General features: G+C 38.0%; 1 protein-coding gene across 1 annotated transcript in view; it reads left to right on the forward strand.

Moving 5' to 3' along the window:
- The window catches only part of Slc6a16 (solute carrier family 6 member 16), a 34,480-nt gene extending 24,930 nt beyond the window's left edge, over positions 1–9,550 (forward strand). Inside the window, exons 11-15 of the mRNA XM_078031663.1 lie at positions 6,425–6,611; positions 6,946–7,147; positions 7,277–7,436; positions 8,579–8,741; positions 8,951–9,550. Coding sequence (XP_077887789.1) covers positions 6,425–6,611; positions 6,946–7,147; positions 7,277–7,436; positions 8,579–8,741; positions 8,951–9,193 — 955 coding nt within the window. The 3' untranslated portion in view covers positions 9,194–9,550. The remainder of the gene's footprint in view (positions 1–6,424; positions 6,612–6,945; positions 7,148–7,276; positions 7,437–8,578; positions 8,742–8,950) is intronic.
- Positions 9,551–16,712: the final 7,162 nt, after the last annotated feature.

The following is a 16,712-nucleotide window of genomic DNA, read 5'->3' on the forward strand; positions in this document are numbered from 1 at the left end:
TGTGGTGAAAACACCATGCCTTTTTTGTTACTATTGCTCTGTAGTATAGTTTGAGGTCTGGTATTGTGATACCTCCTATTTTACTCTTACTAAGGATTGCTTTGGCTATTCTGAGTCTTTTATTTTTCCAAACGAATATCATGATTGCTGTTTCTAGCTTCTATGAAGAATGTCATTGGGATTTTAATAGGAATTGCATTAAATATGTATAACAGTTTTGTAGTGTGGCCATTTTGACAATATTAATTTTGCCTGTCTAAGACTATGGGAGATCTTTCACTCTTCTAAGATCGTCTTCAATTCCTTTCTTTAGTGTTCTGTAGTTTTCATTGTAGAGGTCTTTTACCTCCCTTGTTAGATGGATTCCCAAATATTTTATTTTTTTTCTTTTGAGGCTATTGTGAATGGGGTAGTTTTCCTAATTTCTCTTGTAGTAGATTCATTGCTTATGTATAGAAATGTATTTGATTTATGGGTATTGATTTTTTTATCCTGCTACTTTGCTGAATTCATTTATTAGTTCTTGAAGTTTTCTTGTGGAATTTTTGCATTTTCTATATAAATATAAAATCATGTCATCAGCAAATAGTGATAGTTTGGGTTCTTCTTTTCCTATTTATAACCCTTTAATTTCTTTCGTCAGTCTGATTGCTTTAGCTAGAGTTTCAAGGACTATGTTGAATAGAAGTGTTGAAAGAGGGCATCCATGTGTTGCTCCAGTTTTTAGAGGAAATGTTTTCAATTTTTCTCCATTTAGAATGTTGGCATTGGGCTTAGCTTAGATAGCTTTATACACTGTTGAGGTGTGTTCCTACTATCCCTAGTTTTTCCCATGTTTTGAACATGAAGAGGTGCTGCATTTTTTCAAATGCTTTTTCTGTATCTATTGAGATAATCATATGATTCTTGTCTTTAAGTCTATTGATATGATGTATTACGTTTATTGATTTACATATGTTGAACCAACCTTGCATCCCTTGGATGAAACCCACTTGATCATAGTGTACTATATTTTTAATATGTTTTTGTATGTGATTTGCCAGGATTTTATTGGCAATTTTTATGTCTATGTATCTAGGGATATTAGTCTGAAGTTTTCTTTCCTTGATACGTCTTTGTCTGATTTTTGGCATCAGGGTGATACTAGCCTCATAGAATGAGTTTGGAAGGGTTTGCTCCTTTCCTATTTCATGGCATAATTTGTAGAGTATTGGTATTAGTTCTTCTTTGAATGTCTTGTAGAACTTCGCTGAGAATCTGTCTGGTCCTGGGCTTTTCTTGGTTGGTAGACTTTTTTTTCCTTAAATATATATATATATATTTTTTAGTTGTAGTTTTAGTTTAGTTGTAGAGAGATCATGAACATGCTGAACTCTTTTATTGGGGAAAACCATTTAAATGAGGCAAGGGGTAGGATTATAAGGGAACAGGTAAGTGTAGCTCAACCCCTCTGGGTGTTGCCTACTCCTAGGGCTACTCCCAGGGCCACACCTTATTATCTGAGTGAGGGAAAAGACTTGAGTCACAAGTCATGGCACTAGGCGCCAGACTAAGTGATCTTTCAGATCCCCGTGGTGCATCAGGACTTAAAGGTGCGTGCAGTGGCTCCTCACACACAATACTTTAATTTAATTAATTTATTTTTATGTGGTGCTGAAGGTGGAACCCAGTGCCTCACACGTGGTGGGCGAGTGCTTTACCTCTGAGCCACAACCCTATACCAAACTGGCTTTTGATGGTGTCTTCTATTTCATTGCTTGAGATTGATCTGTTTAAATTATGTATGTCCTCCTGGTTCAGTTTGGGTAGGTCATATGTCTCTAGAAATTTGTTTATGTGTTTGAGATTTTATTGGAGTATGCATTTTCAAAATAGTTTCTAATTATCTTCTGTATTTCAGTAGTGCCCATCGTAATTTCCTTTTTCAACACAAATTTTAGTAATTTGAGTTTTCTCTCCTCTTGTTAGCATAGCGAAGGTTTATCAATTTTGTTTATTTTTTCAAATAACTAACTTTTTGTTTCTATTTCATTGATTTCAGCTCTGATTTTAATTATTACCTGTCTTCTACTTTTGGTGTTGATTTGTTCTTCTTTTTCAAGGGCTTTGAGATGTAATGTTAGGTCATCTATTTGTTGTATTTGTGTTCTTTTAATGAATAAGCTCAATGCAATGAACTTTCCTCTTAGCACTGCCTTCATAGATTAGGGCTACCCAGAGATTTTGTTATATGTATTGGTGTTCTCATTTACCTCTAAGAATTTTTTTAATCTCCTCCCTGATATCTTCAGCTATCCATTGTTCATTCAGTAGCATATTATTTAGTCTCTAGGTGTTGGAGTAGCTTGTATTTTTTATTTTACCATTGATTTATAATTTCATTCAATTTTGATCTGATTGAATTCAGGGTAGTATCTCTGAATTCAATTTATCTGAGTGAGGGAAAAGACTAAGTATTTGGTATTTGCTGAGAGATGCTTTGTGGCATAACATACGGTCTATTTTAGAGAAGGATTTATGTGCTGCTGAGAAGAAAGTGTATTCACTTAATGTTGGATGAAATACTCTCTATATATCCATTAAATCTAAATCATTGATTGTATTATTTAGTTCTATGGTTTCTTTGTTTAGTTTTTGTTTAGAAGATCTATCCAGTGGTGAGAGAGGTGTGTTAAAGTCACCCAGTATTATTGTGTTGTGGTCCATTTGATTCTTGAAATTGAGAAGGGTTTGTTTGATATATGTAGATGTTCCATTGTTTGGGGGACAAAAATTTACAACTGTTATATCTTGTTGATGTATGATTATTATGTATAAAATGTCCCTCTTTATCCCTTCTGACTAACTTTGATTTGAAGTTTAAAGTTTACTTTTTCTGATATGAGGATGGAAACCCCTTCTTGTTTACACACTCCATATGAGTGATATGTTTTTTCCTCAACCTTTCACCTTCAGTCTGTGGATGTCTTTTTCTAGGAGTTTAGTCTCTTGAAGATAGCATAATGTTGGGTATTTTTAAAAAATCCAATCCGCCAGTCTATGTCTTTTGACTGATGAGTTTAGGACATTAACATTCAGGGTTATTATGGAGATATGATTTGTATTCCAGGTCATTTTGATTTATTTTTTGTTTTTTAACTTGATATCTATTCTGCTGTTAATTTCATCTGGGGAATTTTTCATTTTAGGTATTGTATTTTAATTTCTAGAACTTGTATTTGTTCTTATATCTTTAGTTTCTCTAATTATTAGTTTGATGTTTTTCTTTAAATGACTTAACATAGTTTTAATATCCTTGATTGCTGATGCTGTCATTTAGTAGTCTGTGAAATTTGCTGATTTTTCTCTTGATTCTGAATCACATTTTCCTCCTTCTTAATTTGTTCATTAGTTTTTTCCTGAAGAATGAATTTATGAGTTTTACATGTTTGAGTATTTGATTTTTGTTACCTTCCTTTAATGAGTATTGAACCTTGTTCTAGCAGGTACTTTAATTATTATCCATTTTGATTTTTTTTTTTTTGGTGATGGGATTTCCCTGTGTTGCCCAGGTTGACCTCAAACTTCTGGGCTCAAGCTGTCCTCCCACCTCAGTTTCTACAGTAGCTGGAACTATGGGTGCACATCACCACACCTGGCTGACCCTTTTGAGGCTGTTTTTTAAGTCTCATTAAAGTGGATCTAGAGATGCCTTTTTCCCCAGTGTAGCTCAGTCCCACTTCTAAGACTTGGCCTTTCTGGGATTTCTACAGAATAACTCACCTAGAACTTGGATGTTCTGCAGTTATTCTTTACGTGCCCTGTGGATTTTCACCTTATATATATCTTAATATTCAGCAAAGACTCAAGGAGACCTCTTTGGAAATTTCTGGAATATTTTCTCATAGCTATATCTCCTCCAGAATTCTTCTCTGCTTTGGCCTCCCTGAACTCCCATCATTATTGCCTCATTGAGACCATCATGTTTTTCTTACAATCTTGCTCCCTGTTCTGCAGACTAGAATGTATCTTCAGGCAGAAAACTGGGGTGATTGTATGACACGCGTCAGTCAGTTGCTTTCTTATCTCAGGAAGTCCTGTGCTGTTATCTAATATCTATAGATAATTACTTTGTTTAACTGTTTAGCTGTATACAGTGGTAGGGTAAATCAGGTCTCTGTTACTCCATTGTGACTGAATGTCGAAATACCCACTGAATTTTACATTACAGTTATTTTATTTCAAGAGGTTCTTTTGAGTTTTCTTTTTAATTTTTTTAGTTGTAGATGGACACAGTACCTTTATTTGTTTGTTTGTTTATTTTTATGTCGTGCTGAGACTTGAATCACAGCCTCACATATGCTAGGGAAGCACTCTACTACTGAGCCACAGCCCCAGCCCCTCTGTTTACTTTTTTAAAATCTTCATATTTGGGCTGGCACATGTGAAGCACAGAGTTCAATCCTCAGCACCACACAAAATAAATAAATAAATAAAAATAAAACAAAGGTATGTGTACATCTACAACTAAAATTTTTTTAAATCTTCATGATTAATGTATAATTTCTCACTCCCTAAAAATGTTTTCAAATTTGTCTTCTATTGGTTAATATAGTTTTACTGTAATCCTTGATAATTCTAACATGTGGAAGTCACCATAAGTATTATTTTTACTGCCATGTTCCTGGTGGTTATTGCTCAAAGTGTTTTGTTTTTGTGTATCTGGTTGTCTTGGACTGTGTTCTACTTATTTGTTCATCTTGGAGGACCACTATAGAAATTCTTAAAGGCCTAGGATCAAGTCATAGTCTTTCAGAAATAATAAGATTTTTGATGTATAGGGGCATTAGAAACTGCTTGAAACTCAGTTGTTGGCCTAAGTTTTGGTGATACGAAACATTGGGCTTTAAATTCAACAAGTTAGAAACTTTAAAAATCTCACCTTGTTTTGCTTTTCTAAAATAACTTTCCTTGCATTCCCTATTGTGTGGAAGGATTGGATGCAAGCTCCTACGTCATTTTTATACTAAAGGTGTAACCCTTTGGATTTAAGAGGGATCTTCTGGTTTGGGCAGGCTCTAGCATTTGATATCTGGCTTGTATGCCCCCCTTTTATATCTAAAAGGTCATGAAAGTGGAAACTGTATGTACAGTTTTTTTGTGTGTGTTCAGCATATGCCTTCATGATAAAATGTCTTCGGAAATCCCTCTGTTCTTATCTGTACTTCAGATTTTGTCTGATAATATTCTTATTATCCTGTCAACAGGTACCAGGGTTTGCCCAGGCTGAGCCACATCTTTAGCTTTTTTTAATTATTATTTTGATACTAGGTCTCATTAAGTTTCTTAGGGCCTTGATAAGTTGTTGAAGCTTACTTTGAAATTGAGATCCTCATGTCTAGCTTCTGAGCTGCTGGGAACACAGTGTGTGCCACCACACCTGGCTGCCAACATTTTTATTATTTTAAGATTAAAAATATTTTGCAGCCTCCTTTCTGAGGGATACTGAAGGTTCAACCCAGGGGCACTTTTACCACTGAGCCATATTCCCAGCCCTTTATTTTTTAATTTTGAGACAGGGTCTCACTAAGTCACTAAGGTTAGATTTGAACTTGAGATCTTACTACCTCACAACCTAGGATTATAGGTCTGGGCCATCACACCTAGTTCTTCCAGTCAAGATTTCCAATAACAAGATTAGTACAAATATCTAACAGGACTATTATCAGAACAGCATATAGTATTCCATTTTCTAAAATGTGATCAAACTGTATTTATTTTCCTGAAACTTACACTTTGCTTTTATCAGTCAATATTGGAAAACCCTCCATTGCAGTTCTCAGAGAGCAATGTACTAAAGTTTTAAAGATTTATACAAGTTAGCCAAGTGAAGAATGAGGATGGCCTGGGATATCATAACATGACAGGGCATGGTTAAATCTGACCAGAATATGGAATATTAAATGAGTCATGGTGGAAGATGAGGCTGGAATAGTCAGCAGGGGTGAGATCAAAAAGTCCCCAAAACAGTTTCTCTCATGTAGCACAACTCCTTGGGAGCATTGCACCCATCATAGTCCAGGCAAACTACTCCCTGATATTCCATAATATGTCACTTACAAGGCTGGTTTTTACCCCCAGGAGTCTGAGAAAGGAAGGAGGAAATGTGATAAGTAATAATAGTCCCCATCACTAGAGTAGAGACCACAGAGTTCCCAAGAAGATCCCTTTTTCTGCAGTCTACTCTGATTGAAATTCTTCAGACTCACAAAAACGAATTCATGTCTGAAGATGGGTGCCTTTTGGTTTCACTCCAGACTCAACCTTGCCTAGATCAGTAATGCTAGGCTAGTGAATACCTTTCTGACCTGGAGGACAAGGGAAAAGGGGAGGCCACTTCCTAAGGTGCCAAAGGATTCTCTTTGATCTAATCCCCTATCCTTAGGAATGTGGAAACACTCATAAAGCTGATAAACCTTGGGAAACTGCCTCCTGATGCTTATCCCCCTGCTGATCTGCGGGAAAACCCAACCTCCATCTATAACACCTGGCTCAACAGCCTTCCCCAGGATATCAAGAACATGGTCCTCAGCTACATACCTGAATGCAACATACAGGATCAGTTTTTGCAGGTCAGTAGAGATATCTGAAGACATGCCATGTGTTCTTCAAAGCCTCTGCACAGCAGAAATTTCAGCTTTTAATAGTACCAGAAAAAAAAATCCCAGAAGCTCCCTATAATCTGAAGCCCTGTTAATGCAAAGAACTATGGCTCACAAATGCCCTTCATGGGTAATGCTAGGTGGATTGGTTTTCCATGTCAGAGGGTTAGCTTGGAGATCTGATTTTCTCAGTGATTCAGAGATTTCAGGGAGTTTTCCAGAAAAGGCAGAACATGTCTTTGTCTTTTTTAATTGTTATTGTTAAGTTCAAGGACACTAACTCCTGCCCTTTCTCTCCTTGCAGATTAAGGATAGCCAAAGCTTTTCATTCCTGATCTTTGCTGAATACACCTCATTTCTTCCCTTGTCTTCCCTCTGGTCTCTCCTCTTCTTTCTGTTGTTGCTGTTCAGAGAGCTGGGCATCATGGTAGGATTCATGCATGGCATCATTCTCCCACTCCAGGACACCTTCTCTTCCCTCAGAAAACATACAGCACTGCTCACAGGTACTCTGACCTCTGTTCCTATTCCCACCCATGGCCCTGACTCCACTGAGACTCTTACCCTGACCTCCATTTAGCCCTTGTCATCTAGCTAGACATTTGATCTTGATGCAGACTCAATGTTTTCTCCAGTGGGTATCATTATGCTCCTGTACCTGTGTGGCCTCTTCTTCACTCGACCTTCAGGCATCTACTTCATGAGACTGCTGAATGAATACTGGATAGTCCTCCCCATCTTCTTCATCATCTTATGTGAAAACATTACTGTAGCCTGGGCTTATGGGGCCAAGAGGTGATGTCCTAGGCCCAGGCTCCCATACAGCATGGGTTTGTAGGGAAGGTGGACCCTTCCTGGTTGCCTCAGCTCTCACCCAACTAGAGTGACATAGGGATCCTTAATTTCAAGGTCTTCTGAGAAATCTTCTGTTTTTTTTTATTTAATATACCTTTTGCATGCTTCATATGCACCAGACACTGTTTTAGTTACCAGGGATATGCATTGAATTCCTATCCTCACAAAACTTAACATTCTAGTGGTGTAGATAGGTGATAAACAAATTAGTTACAAATAAGATAGTAAAAATAAGTGACAGGAGAAAATTAAAGGGTAAGGTAAGATTATCAAAAGTAGGAGTACATGTGAGCATGATTCAGATAGGATTACCAGGAAGGCCTTTCTCTTCCCTGGAATGTAAGATGACATGCAAGCAGACTACTAAGTGAAATGAGGAAGGGAACCATGACAAGGTTTTGAGAAAGAATATTCTAGGCAGGGAAACATTAAATACCAATGCCTGAATATGCATCATGCTTGGAGTTTTTGAAGAACAAGGAAGTCAAGAGAGGCTAGAATAGAATGTTAAGAGATGAGGGGAGGTAACAGGAGCCAGATTATGAGGACCTTATAAGCCATGACAGGACCTAACATTTTATGCAGAATAAAATATGAAGCTTTGAAAGGTTTTGAATAAGACAGTTTCATCATATTTATTTTTTAACAAGATATCTATGGCTGGTATGGTGGCACATACCTGTAATTCCAGCAACTTGGGAGACTGAGGCAGGAGGATTGCAAGTTCAAGAACAACTTCAGCAACTTAGTGAGATCCTAAACAACTTATCAAGATCCTGTCTCAAAATAAAAAGCCAAAAAGACTGGGGATGTGACTTCGTGGTTAATTGCCCCTGGGTTCAATCCCTGATACAAAAAAAAATAAATAAATAAAAGGATAAAAAACAAATAAAAAGATATATGTAATTATATAAGAGGATAGACTGAATAGTCAAGTATAAAACTAGAACTGGGAGCTATATAATATTCCAAGTAAGAGCTAATAATGGCTTGGGTTAGGGTGGTAAAGCTGTAGTTTGAGAGAAGTGGTCTGATTTTGGAAGCCTCACTGGGCCACCACACTTTTTTTTGTCCTTTCACAGGTTCCTTGCAGACATGGCTGTCCTGTTGGACCGCCCCATCTCCTCCATCTGCAGTAGGCTGTGGTGCTATGTGTCTCCAGTTGTGCTGCTATTCTTGTTGGTGACCATCCTGGTTGACCTTAGTATGAAGCCCATGACCTACATCGCCTGGGACTCAGTTGGTGTGAGCCTCCCTCCCCAGACCCAGGAGCCCCAGGGAGTGGGGTCAGATTTTTTAGTCACCTCCTGGCTGAAGAATCTGGTCATCACATTCCACACCCTGTGTTCTCATTAGTCTTCTGCCTTGGTTCCCTTTCCACATTTCCCCTCCACATGTCTTCTTCTTCTTCTGGGAACTTTGATATTCTAAACCCCTTTCCCATTTCTCCACAGTCAAAAGAGGTGCTTCGACTATACCCGTCATGGGGACTATTCTTGGTCATCATCCTTTTTCTCATTGTCATCCTCCCAGTCCCTGTGTACTTAGTATACTGTCTCTGCAATGGGATGCCCTTCAAATCCAAGAGTAAGAACAGGCTTATGATATTCTCCAAATCTCCACCCCCGAGTGACCAACCAGTGCTCCGTGAAAAGGTCCAAAAGGAGGAAATTCCACAAGGTGATAAAACAAAGTAGTGATCAACTCGTCATTTCATTTCCTGTATTCATTTAGCCAGGCATCACACATTTCTCAAAACAGATCTTACAGGCAACTCTTAGTGACATCTTGCTACTGTCCATGTCCCTGGGGGAGGGCATTATTTGAGAGGCAAATGGGGCTCCCCTCTTGGGCCCCATCTTCTCTGGTTACCACTGTTATTGTATTTTTCCCATCCCCTTCCTATACACACATGCACACACACACACACACATGTAATTCATATACACTGTTGGCTTTGCCCGCTAAACCTGCTGCTTCTGGTTTGCTGGACTCAGAATGGAGATGGAAGAATAGTACTATTGGTCAATAAATAAGTTCATTGGAACTCCCAAGTTCTGAGTGTGAGATTTTTTTTTCTGTAAATATCTCAGGTGTTTAGTCTTCCTTACATAAGGCTTCCATTCTTTCTAGAGCTAAATGTTTAGCCCCACATTCTTACCCTGGCAAATCCAGCTGCTAGATTACCAAACTTGCCTTATCCAGGGTCTGGACTTTGGCCAAGGAAAACTTGGGAAGTAATGGCTTCAGCAATTATGGGAAATATATATTAATGTACTTGATGAGAATGGCAATCCTATCATAGGTCTAAAACTAATTTATTTATTGGTACCAGGGATTGAACCCAGGGGTTGCTTAATCCTTATCAGGGTCTCACTAAGTTGCTTAGGGCCTTGCTAAGTTGCTGAGGCTGATCTTGAACTTGTGATCCTCCTGCCTCAGCCTCCTGAGCTGCTGGGTTTTCAGGCATGCCCCACTGTGCTCAGCCTAAAACTTAGTTTTAAAGTTTGTAACAGTGGTTCCAACACTGTGTTGTGGATAAGTGCATCTGTAAATCAGTGCACACTTTGAGGAATGATCAAGTTGTATTGCTGAACCCTTTAATGGGTTGCTTAAGAGACATCACTGGTTTTTATCATGGGGATAAATCAGAAGAATTTGCCCAGCAGATAACTGTGTGGGTCTACTAGAATTTGTGGGAGGTATTCTGTAGCTGAACTGAAGTACTTCCCAAAAGGAGACTGGACCAGAGACGGAGGGAGCTGTGTGTAGAGGTAGCTGGGATTCTCGGAAATCCAAGAAATAGATTTTGTGGATTGCTCAGGATCCACAGGTAAGTTTCTGAAGGAAAAGAAGATATCCTCAACCATTGTTTGGTGGGACTCCAGTGTGGGTTGAGAGCCTGGAAGGACGAGAGGGTATTAGAAGTCTCTGGACCTCTGAAGTTTCAGTCTCCTCAAGCTGAAGATGGGAAGGCTGAAGGGTATGTGAACTTCCTGTCCCCTTCTATTGTTTCCTATAGCTTGTAGCCCCGCCCCCAACTCATCCCCTCCCCCTCGAATCCAAACGACCTGTGCTATTGAGTCGGGTAAGGTGGGATAGGACTGTGGAAGGCTGTGACCTTCTCCTGGTCACATAGTCTGGGCCTTCAGTGTCCTACCTTTTAGGAAACTAGGCACTCATCCTCCCATCTGCCCCACCCCTACTCCCTACCCAGTTCCATCACTGAGGATGGAACCTCTGGGAGCCGTCTTGAAAAGTAGGGGTTTACCAGATAAAACAATCAGTATAGAATGAAGACCTTGATGTAAGTGTCTCTTCCACTGAATTTTTCTTTCCTCAAACCACGTGTTCATTGTCTTTTGGCATCTAACCACAGGCTGTGTGTGGGGGAATATCCCACATTGCTGTAGGGCATACTGATTGAGTGATAGGAAGGCAGATTTCCATCGCAGATACCACTGTATAGCTCTGGGGATCCATTCACATTATCTGAAGTTGTTTTCCTTGCCCCCTGGGTTGATTAGAGGATTTTCTTTGGGTCTTCTACATGGAATCTCTAGGCTTGTTAAGCAAGATGGATCAAATTCTTTGGTAAGGTATCGTTACACGTCTTCGCTTTTATTCATTACAATGATGTGAATATAGATATTATCATTCTGAGTTTTCATGAAGGGCCCTAGCAGAAAGAGGGGGTCACACAGTGAATCAGGGATAGAGTCTGACTGGAAATGGTATCTTCGATCTTCACTTTTTATTTTTAAAATTTCAAATACATACAAAAAATAACAAATTGCTATGTGTTCATCACGCAACTTCAATAATAAACAACTCATAGCCAATTTGTTTTCATCTTTCCTCTATCCACTGTATGTCTCCCCATTATTTTGAAGCAAATTCCAAATTTATCATTTTATCCATAGATATTTCAGTATGTATCTCTAAAAATTATGGAATCTTTTTAAAAACCCACAAAACTATTTTCACACCCAAAATAACAGCAATTATTTAATGTTGTCAAATATTCTCTCAGTAGTACCTCAGATTTTCCTGTCTCATAATTTTCTTCTGGTTAAACTTTTTTTAAATGGCCTTATTGAGATAGGTATTCATTCTCTCTCTCTCTCTCTCTCTCTCTCTCTCTCTCTCTCTGGTATCAGGGATTGAACTCAGGGCGTACTTAATCACTGAGCCACAGCCCTATTTTGTATATTTTCTTTAGAGACAGAGTCTCACTGAGTTGCTTAGCATTTCACTTTTGCTGAGACTGGCTTTGAACTCAAGACCCTCCTGCCTCAGCCTCCTGAGCTGCTGGGATTACAGGCATGTGCCACCGAACCTGACCATTGTGGCTTTTCTGGTTTCAAGTTCTGAACCATGGCTTAGAAGTTTTATTTAGTCTCTTGGATCTCAAATACATACATACACATATATATATATATTTTTTTTTCCTCTCATGTCATTTGGACTTATCATGTTTCTCAGCTAGAAGCTAGTGCCCATAGGCCTCACTTTCATCATTCCCAAACTGAACTTATTATTGTCTCTATCTTTTCATCTCCAAACCTGCATGTCCATCTATGTTTCCATCTAAAGTTAGGGTAGAGTTTTAATGAGGTGGACCTAGAGCCTAGGCAGGAAAATTGAGGCAAAAATTTTAGTTTTAGAACTCTTTGTGGTTGGATTTGTGGAGATCTAAAGGGGGAAGTACCCAAATGTTCTCTCTCTGATTCAGGGGTCCATGGGCCAGTATGATTAATTTCAGATCTACCCACTTATGGAATTGTTGTAATCTCCATCTTGAGGGGCTTTTGTGGCCTAGTGGGAACAACAAAACACTTAGAGACAGACTAATCTGTGTTTGAATAATGTATCAACTCCTTATCTTAGGTCATCCTGTGATACTGTCTCTTCTTAGCCTTAGTTTCTGTCTATCACATAAACATGGGGAAACAATTCCACAGATAATCGTAAGGGAATCATCCCAAGATAAAAGAACCAAAATAGTGATAGTGTGCTGAGATTATATAATTTTTCTCTAAATCTCCACATTTATTTAGATTTTAAAAACAAAAATTAAAACCCAACTATTACCCACTATGTGTTTTAAGTTACTAGGGTTTAACCCATTTAGGATTATTATTTCTTCTTGGTAAATTAATCAATTTTATACCCCTCTTTATCCCTTGGGATTTTTCTTATTTGGAAATCTGCCTTGTATGATGAAATTAACCTTCTAGATTTCTTGTAACATTTGCATGGGATATATTTTTCTATACTCTAGCCTTGGTGTGGGCTGGGGGGTACTGGGGGTTGAACCTAGGTTTGCTTTATAACTGAGCTACATCCTCTGCCCTTTTTACTTATCTATTTATTTATTGAGACAGAGTCTCTCAAAGTTGCAGAGGCTGGCCTTGAACTTGTGATCATAATGTCTCAGACTTCCAAGTTGCTGGGATTGCAAGGGTACACCACCATACCCAGCAATACTTTAGTCATTTGAACAGCTTTGAGAGATATAATTTATACGCCACAAAATTCACTCATTTAAAGTGTACAGTTCAACATGCACTAGTTACTTAAGCTACTTTTCTTCTGCTATTCAGCAGTATGAATGTCTAGCATGGTTTTCTTTGAAGTTATCCTGATTAGCATTTGATGAGTTTCTTAAATCTGTAAATTTTTATCTTTTACCAAATTTGTGGAGTTTAGGGACATTATTTAGTTATCTTTTTCATCAGTCTCTTCCTTATTGATTCATGGGCTTTTGATACCATCTCATAGGTCCCTTTTAGTTGTTGATGGACCTTTAATTCATTTACTTCTTTATATGTGGCACTAAGAATTGAACCCAGTGCCTCACACATGCTAGGCAAGTGCTCTACCACTGAGCCACAACCACAGCCCTCATCTAATGCATTTTTAATTTGCAATATTGTATTTATTAACTTTAAAATGTCCATTTGTTTATTTTTTAATAGCTCTTCCTTCTCTGCAGAAAACTTCCATTATTCCAATAAGTTAAATAATTTTCACTTTTGTTTCTTGGAAGATGGTTGTGATAGTTACTTTAAAGGCTTTGTCTAATGATTTCACCATCTGAATTATCTTAGGGTTGACATCTATTGATTATCTTGCTTTGGGAATTGCTTATATTTGTGTGTGTTTATTTAAAGTGAGGTATAACTTTAGATTGTAGCCTGAGAGTTTTGAATATTATATTGTGAGATTCAGGAATCTGTTAATATCCTCTGGAAAATGTTGACTTTTTGTTTATTTGGTTTTTGTTTTTTGGTACCACAGATTGAACCCAAGGGCACTTAACCGCTTAACCACTGAGCCACGTCCCCAGCATGTATGTGTGTGTGTGTGTGTGTGTGTGTGTGTGTGTGTGTTTTAGAGACAGGGTATTGCTAAGTTGCTTAGGGTCTTGCTAAGTTGCTGAGGCTGGTTTTGAACTTGAGATCCTCCTGCCTTAGCCTCCCAAGCTGCTGGGATTATAGATGGGCATCACTGTACCTAGCTTTTATTTTAACAGTCAGTCAAGCTGATCAGATGGCAAATTCTGTTGTTTTCCATGGATGTTGGTTATAATATCAGTAAAGTTTTCAAAGTTTATGCTACACTGTTTGGGTTAGCATATGCTGTCTATATCGTGGGCCATTTTATATCATACTTCAGTTTTTCAAATCTTTGATGTGTTCCTTTGCACTTGTTCCAAAAGAATCAGGATTCCCTGCATATTCTTGGTGCAGAGAAGCTCATTCTCCTGCTTTTCTGGCTCTAAATGGGGTTTCTCCTGGAGATTCTGCTCTTTGTGCACAGTCCCATGGGTTGGCTCATTCTTGGATTGGTAGACAAAAGAGGAAAAAGGTATGTGAGACTCATCCCATTATAAGTCATGAGTCATTCTGACTGCCATTGTTTACTTTTCAGAGACCTCAGATCATTGATTTGGTCTTCTAGTCAGAAATGAGCTGTATTCAGTGGGAGAACTACTCTACATGTATTTGACTTATCTCATTTTGCCCAGCAACAGAAGTCTAGTGCATTATTTTTGGCAGTTTATTCATTTATGTAAATTATAAAATTCTGTTAACTTTCATTGAAAAGTTAAATCCTGTTAAGATTTTAAGTGAGGGGCTGGGATTGTGGCTCAGTGGTAGAGTGCTTGCCTAGCATGCATGAGGCACTGGGTTCAATCCTCAGCACCACATAAATGTAAAATAAAGATACTGTGTCCACCTAAAACTAAAATAAATAAATAAATAAAAGATTTTAAGTGAAATTATATTGACCATATAAATCAACCTGGGAGAAAAAATCCATCTTTTTGTATCCTATTTAAGAAGTCTTTGCTGACCCCAAGGCATGCAGATATTTTCTTTTTTTTTTTTTAAAGAGAGAGTGAGAGAGGAGAGAGAGAGAGAGAGAGAATTTTTAAATATTTATTTTTCAGTTCTCGGCAGACACAACATCTTTGTTGGTATGTGGTGCTGAGGATCGAACCCGGGTCGCACGCATACCAGGCGAGCACGCTACCGCTTGAGCCACATCCCCAGCCCGCAGATATTTTCTTAGGGTTTTCAAATAAAATTTTTATTGTGGGGGAAGGGTGGGAAAAGGGTAGTTGGGTGTGATAAGTGCACACCTCATGCGTGTATGGAAATATAACACTGAACCCTATTGATATGTATTAAAAATAAATTTAAAAAAACTTTTTGTACCAGAGATTGAATCCAGGGGTGCTTAACCACTGAGCCACATCCCCATCCCTACTTTATTTAGAGACAGGGTCTCATGGAGTTGCTTAGTGCCTTGCTGTTACAGAGGCTAGCATTGAACTTGTGATCTTCCTGCCTCAGCCTTCTGAGCCATTGGGATTTTAGGCATGTACGACTGAACCTGGCTTAAGAATAATTTTTTAAAATTTGTATTGCTTTGTTTTTCACCTTTAGGATATAGTCTACTCTGAGTAGCTTTTAATATGTGAATTTGGGGAGGCCAAGTTGTTTCATTTTTACATAGATATCTAATTACCCTGGCAAATAGTCAGTTATTGAAAAGAATGTCCTTTCTCCATAGCTCTGCAGTGCCATATTTGTTGTAAATCAGGTATCCATATATATATATATATATTTGTGAGTATGTTTCTGAACTCCCCTGAGGGGATTCAATAAAACTCTCTGTGATGATGGAAATGTTCTATAGCTGCCCTTCCAAAATGGTAGCTTGTAACTACTGAGTACTTGGTATGTGGATAATGTGACTAAGGAATTTAGTTTTTGATGTCATTTAATTTTAATTAATTTAGATTTACAGTCACATATGGCTAGTAGCTACTATACTGGACAGTACAGCATATTGCCCCACTGATCTACATGTGCCACAGAGCCTTGTGCCAATACAGTGCTCTCTTCATTTTTATAACTCTATAATTAGTCCTTATGTCTTGTTCTTCTCCATGAAGTCTGTGTTAACCATTCTAGGCCTTTTGCTTTCCACATAAATTTTGCTTATGAATTTACACAAAAATCCTGCTATTCAGTAGCACACTTGCCTGGCATGCGCAGGGCGCTGGGTTCAATCTTCAGCACCACATAAAAATAAAATAAAGATGTTGTGTCCACCAAAAACTAAAAAATAAATATTAAAAAATTCTCTCTCTCTCTCTCAAAAAAAATCCTGCTGGGCTGGGGATGTGGCTCAAGCGGTAGCGCGGTCGTCTGGCATGTATGCGGCCCAGGTTCGATCCTTAGCACCACATACCAACAAAGATGTTGTGTCTGCCAATAACTAACTAAAAAATAAATATTAAAAAAAAATCCTGCTATGATTTCAGTAGGAATTACATTGAATCTGTAGATCAATTTGTGTTGAACTGATTATTGAAGCTTCTAAATCACGAACATTTTTATCCTTTCACTTGTCTAGAACTTCTTTAATACCTCTTAATATATTTTTATAGTTTAATTTGGTTTATAGTTCTCAAATTTTTAAGTTCTAATTTTTTAAAGTTTATATATAAAAATCTTAAGTCATTTTTGTTAAGAATGATTCCTAGGCATTTTATATTGTTTGGTGTAATCTTAGATGGTCTTGTCTTTAAATTCTTATTTTCCAGAGGGCTGGAGCTGTGGTTCAGTAATAGAGCACTTACCTGGCCTGTGTGAGTCCTGGGGTTCTGTCTCCAGCACCGAAAAACAAAAATTAAAA

Source organism: Ictidomys tridecemlineatus, chromosome 15, assembly GCF_052094955.1.
Source record: "Ictidomys tridecemlineatus isolate mIctTri1 chromosome 15, mIctTri1.hap1, whole genome shotgun sequence".
In the NCBI taxonomy this organism is placed as follows: domain Eukaryota; kingdom Metazoa; phylum Chordata; class Mammalia; order Rodentia; family Sciuridae; genus Ictidomys; species Ictidomys tridecemlineatus.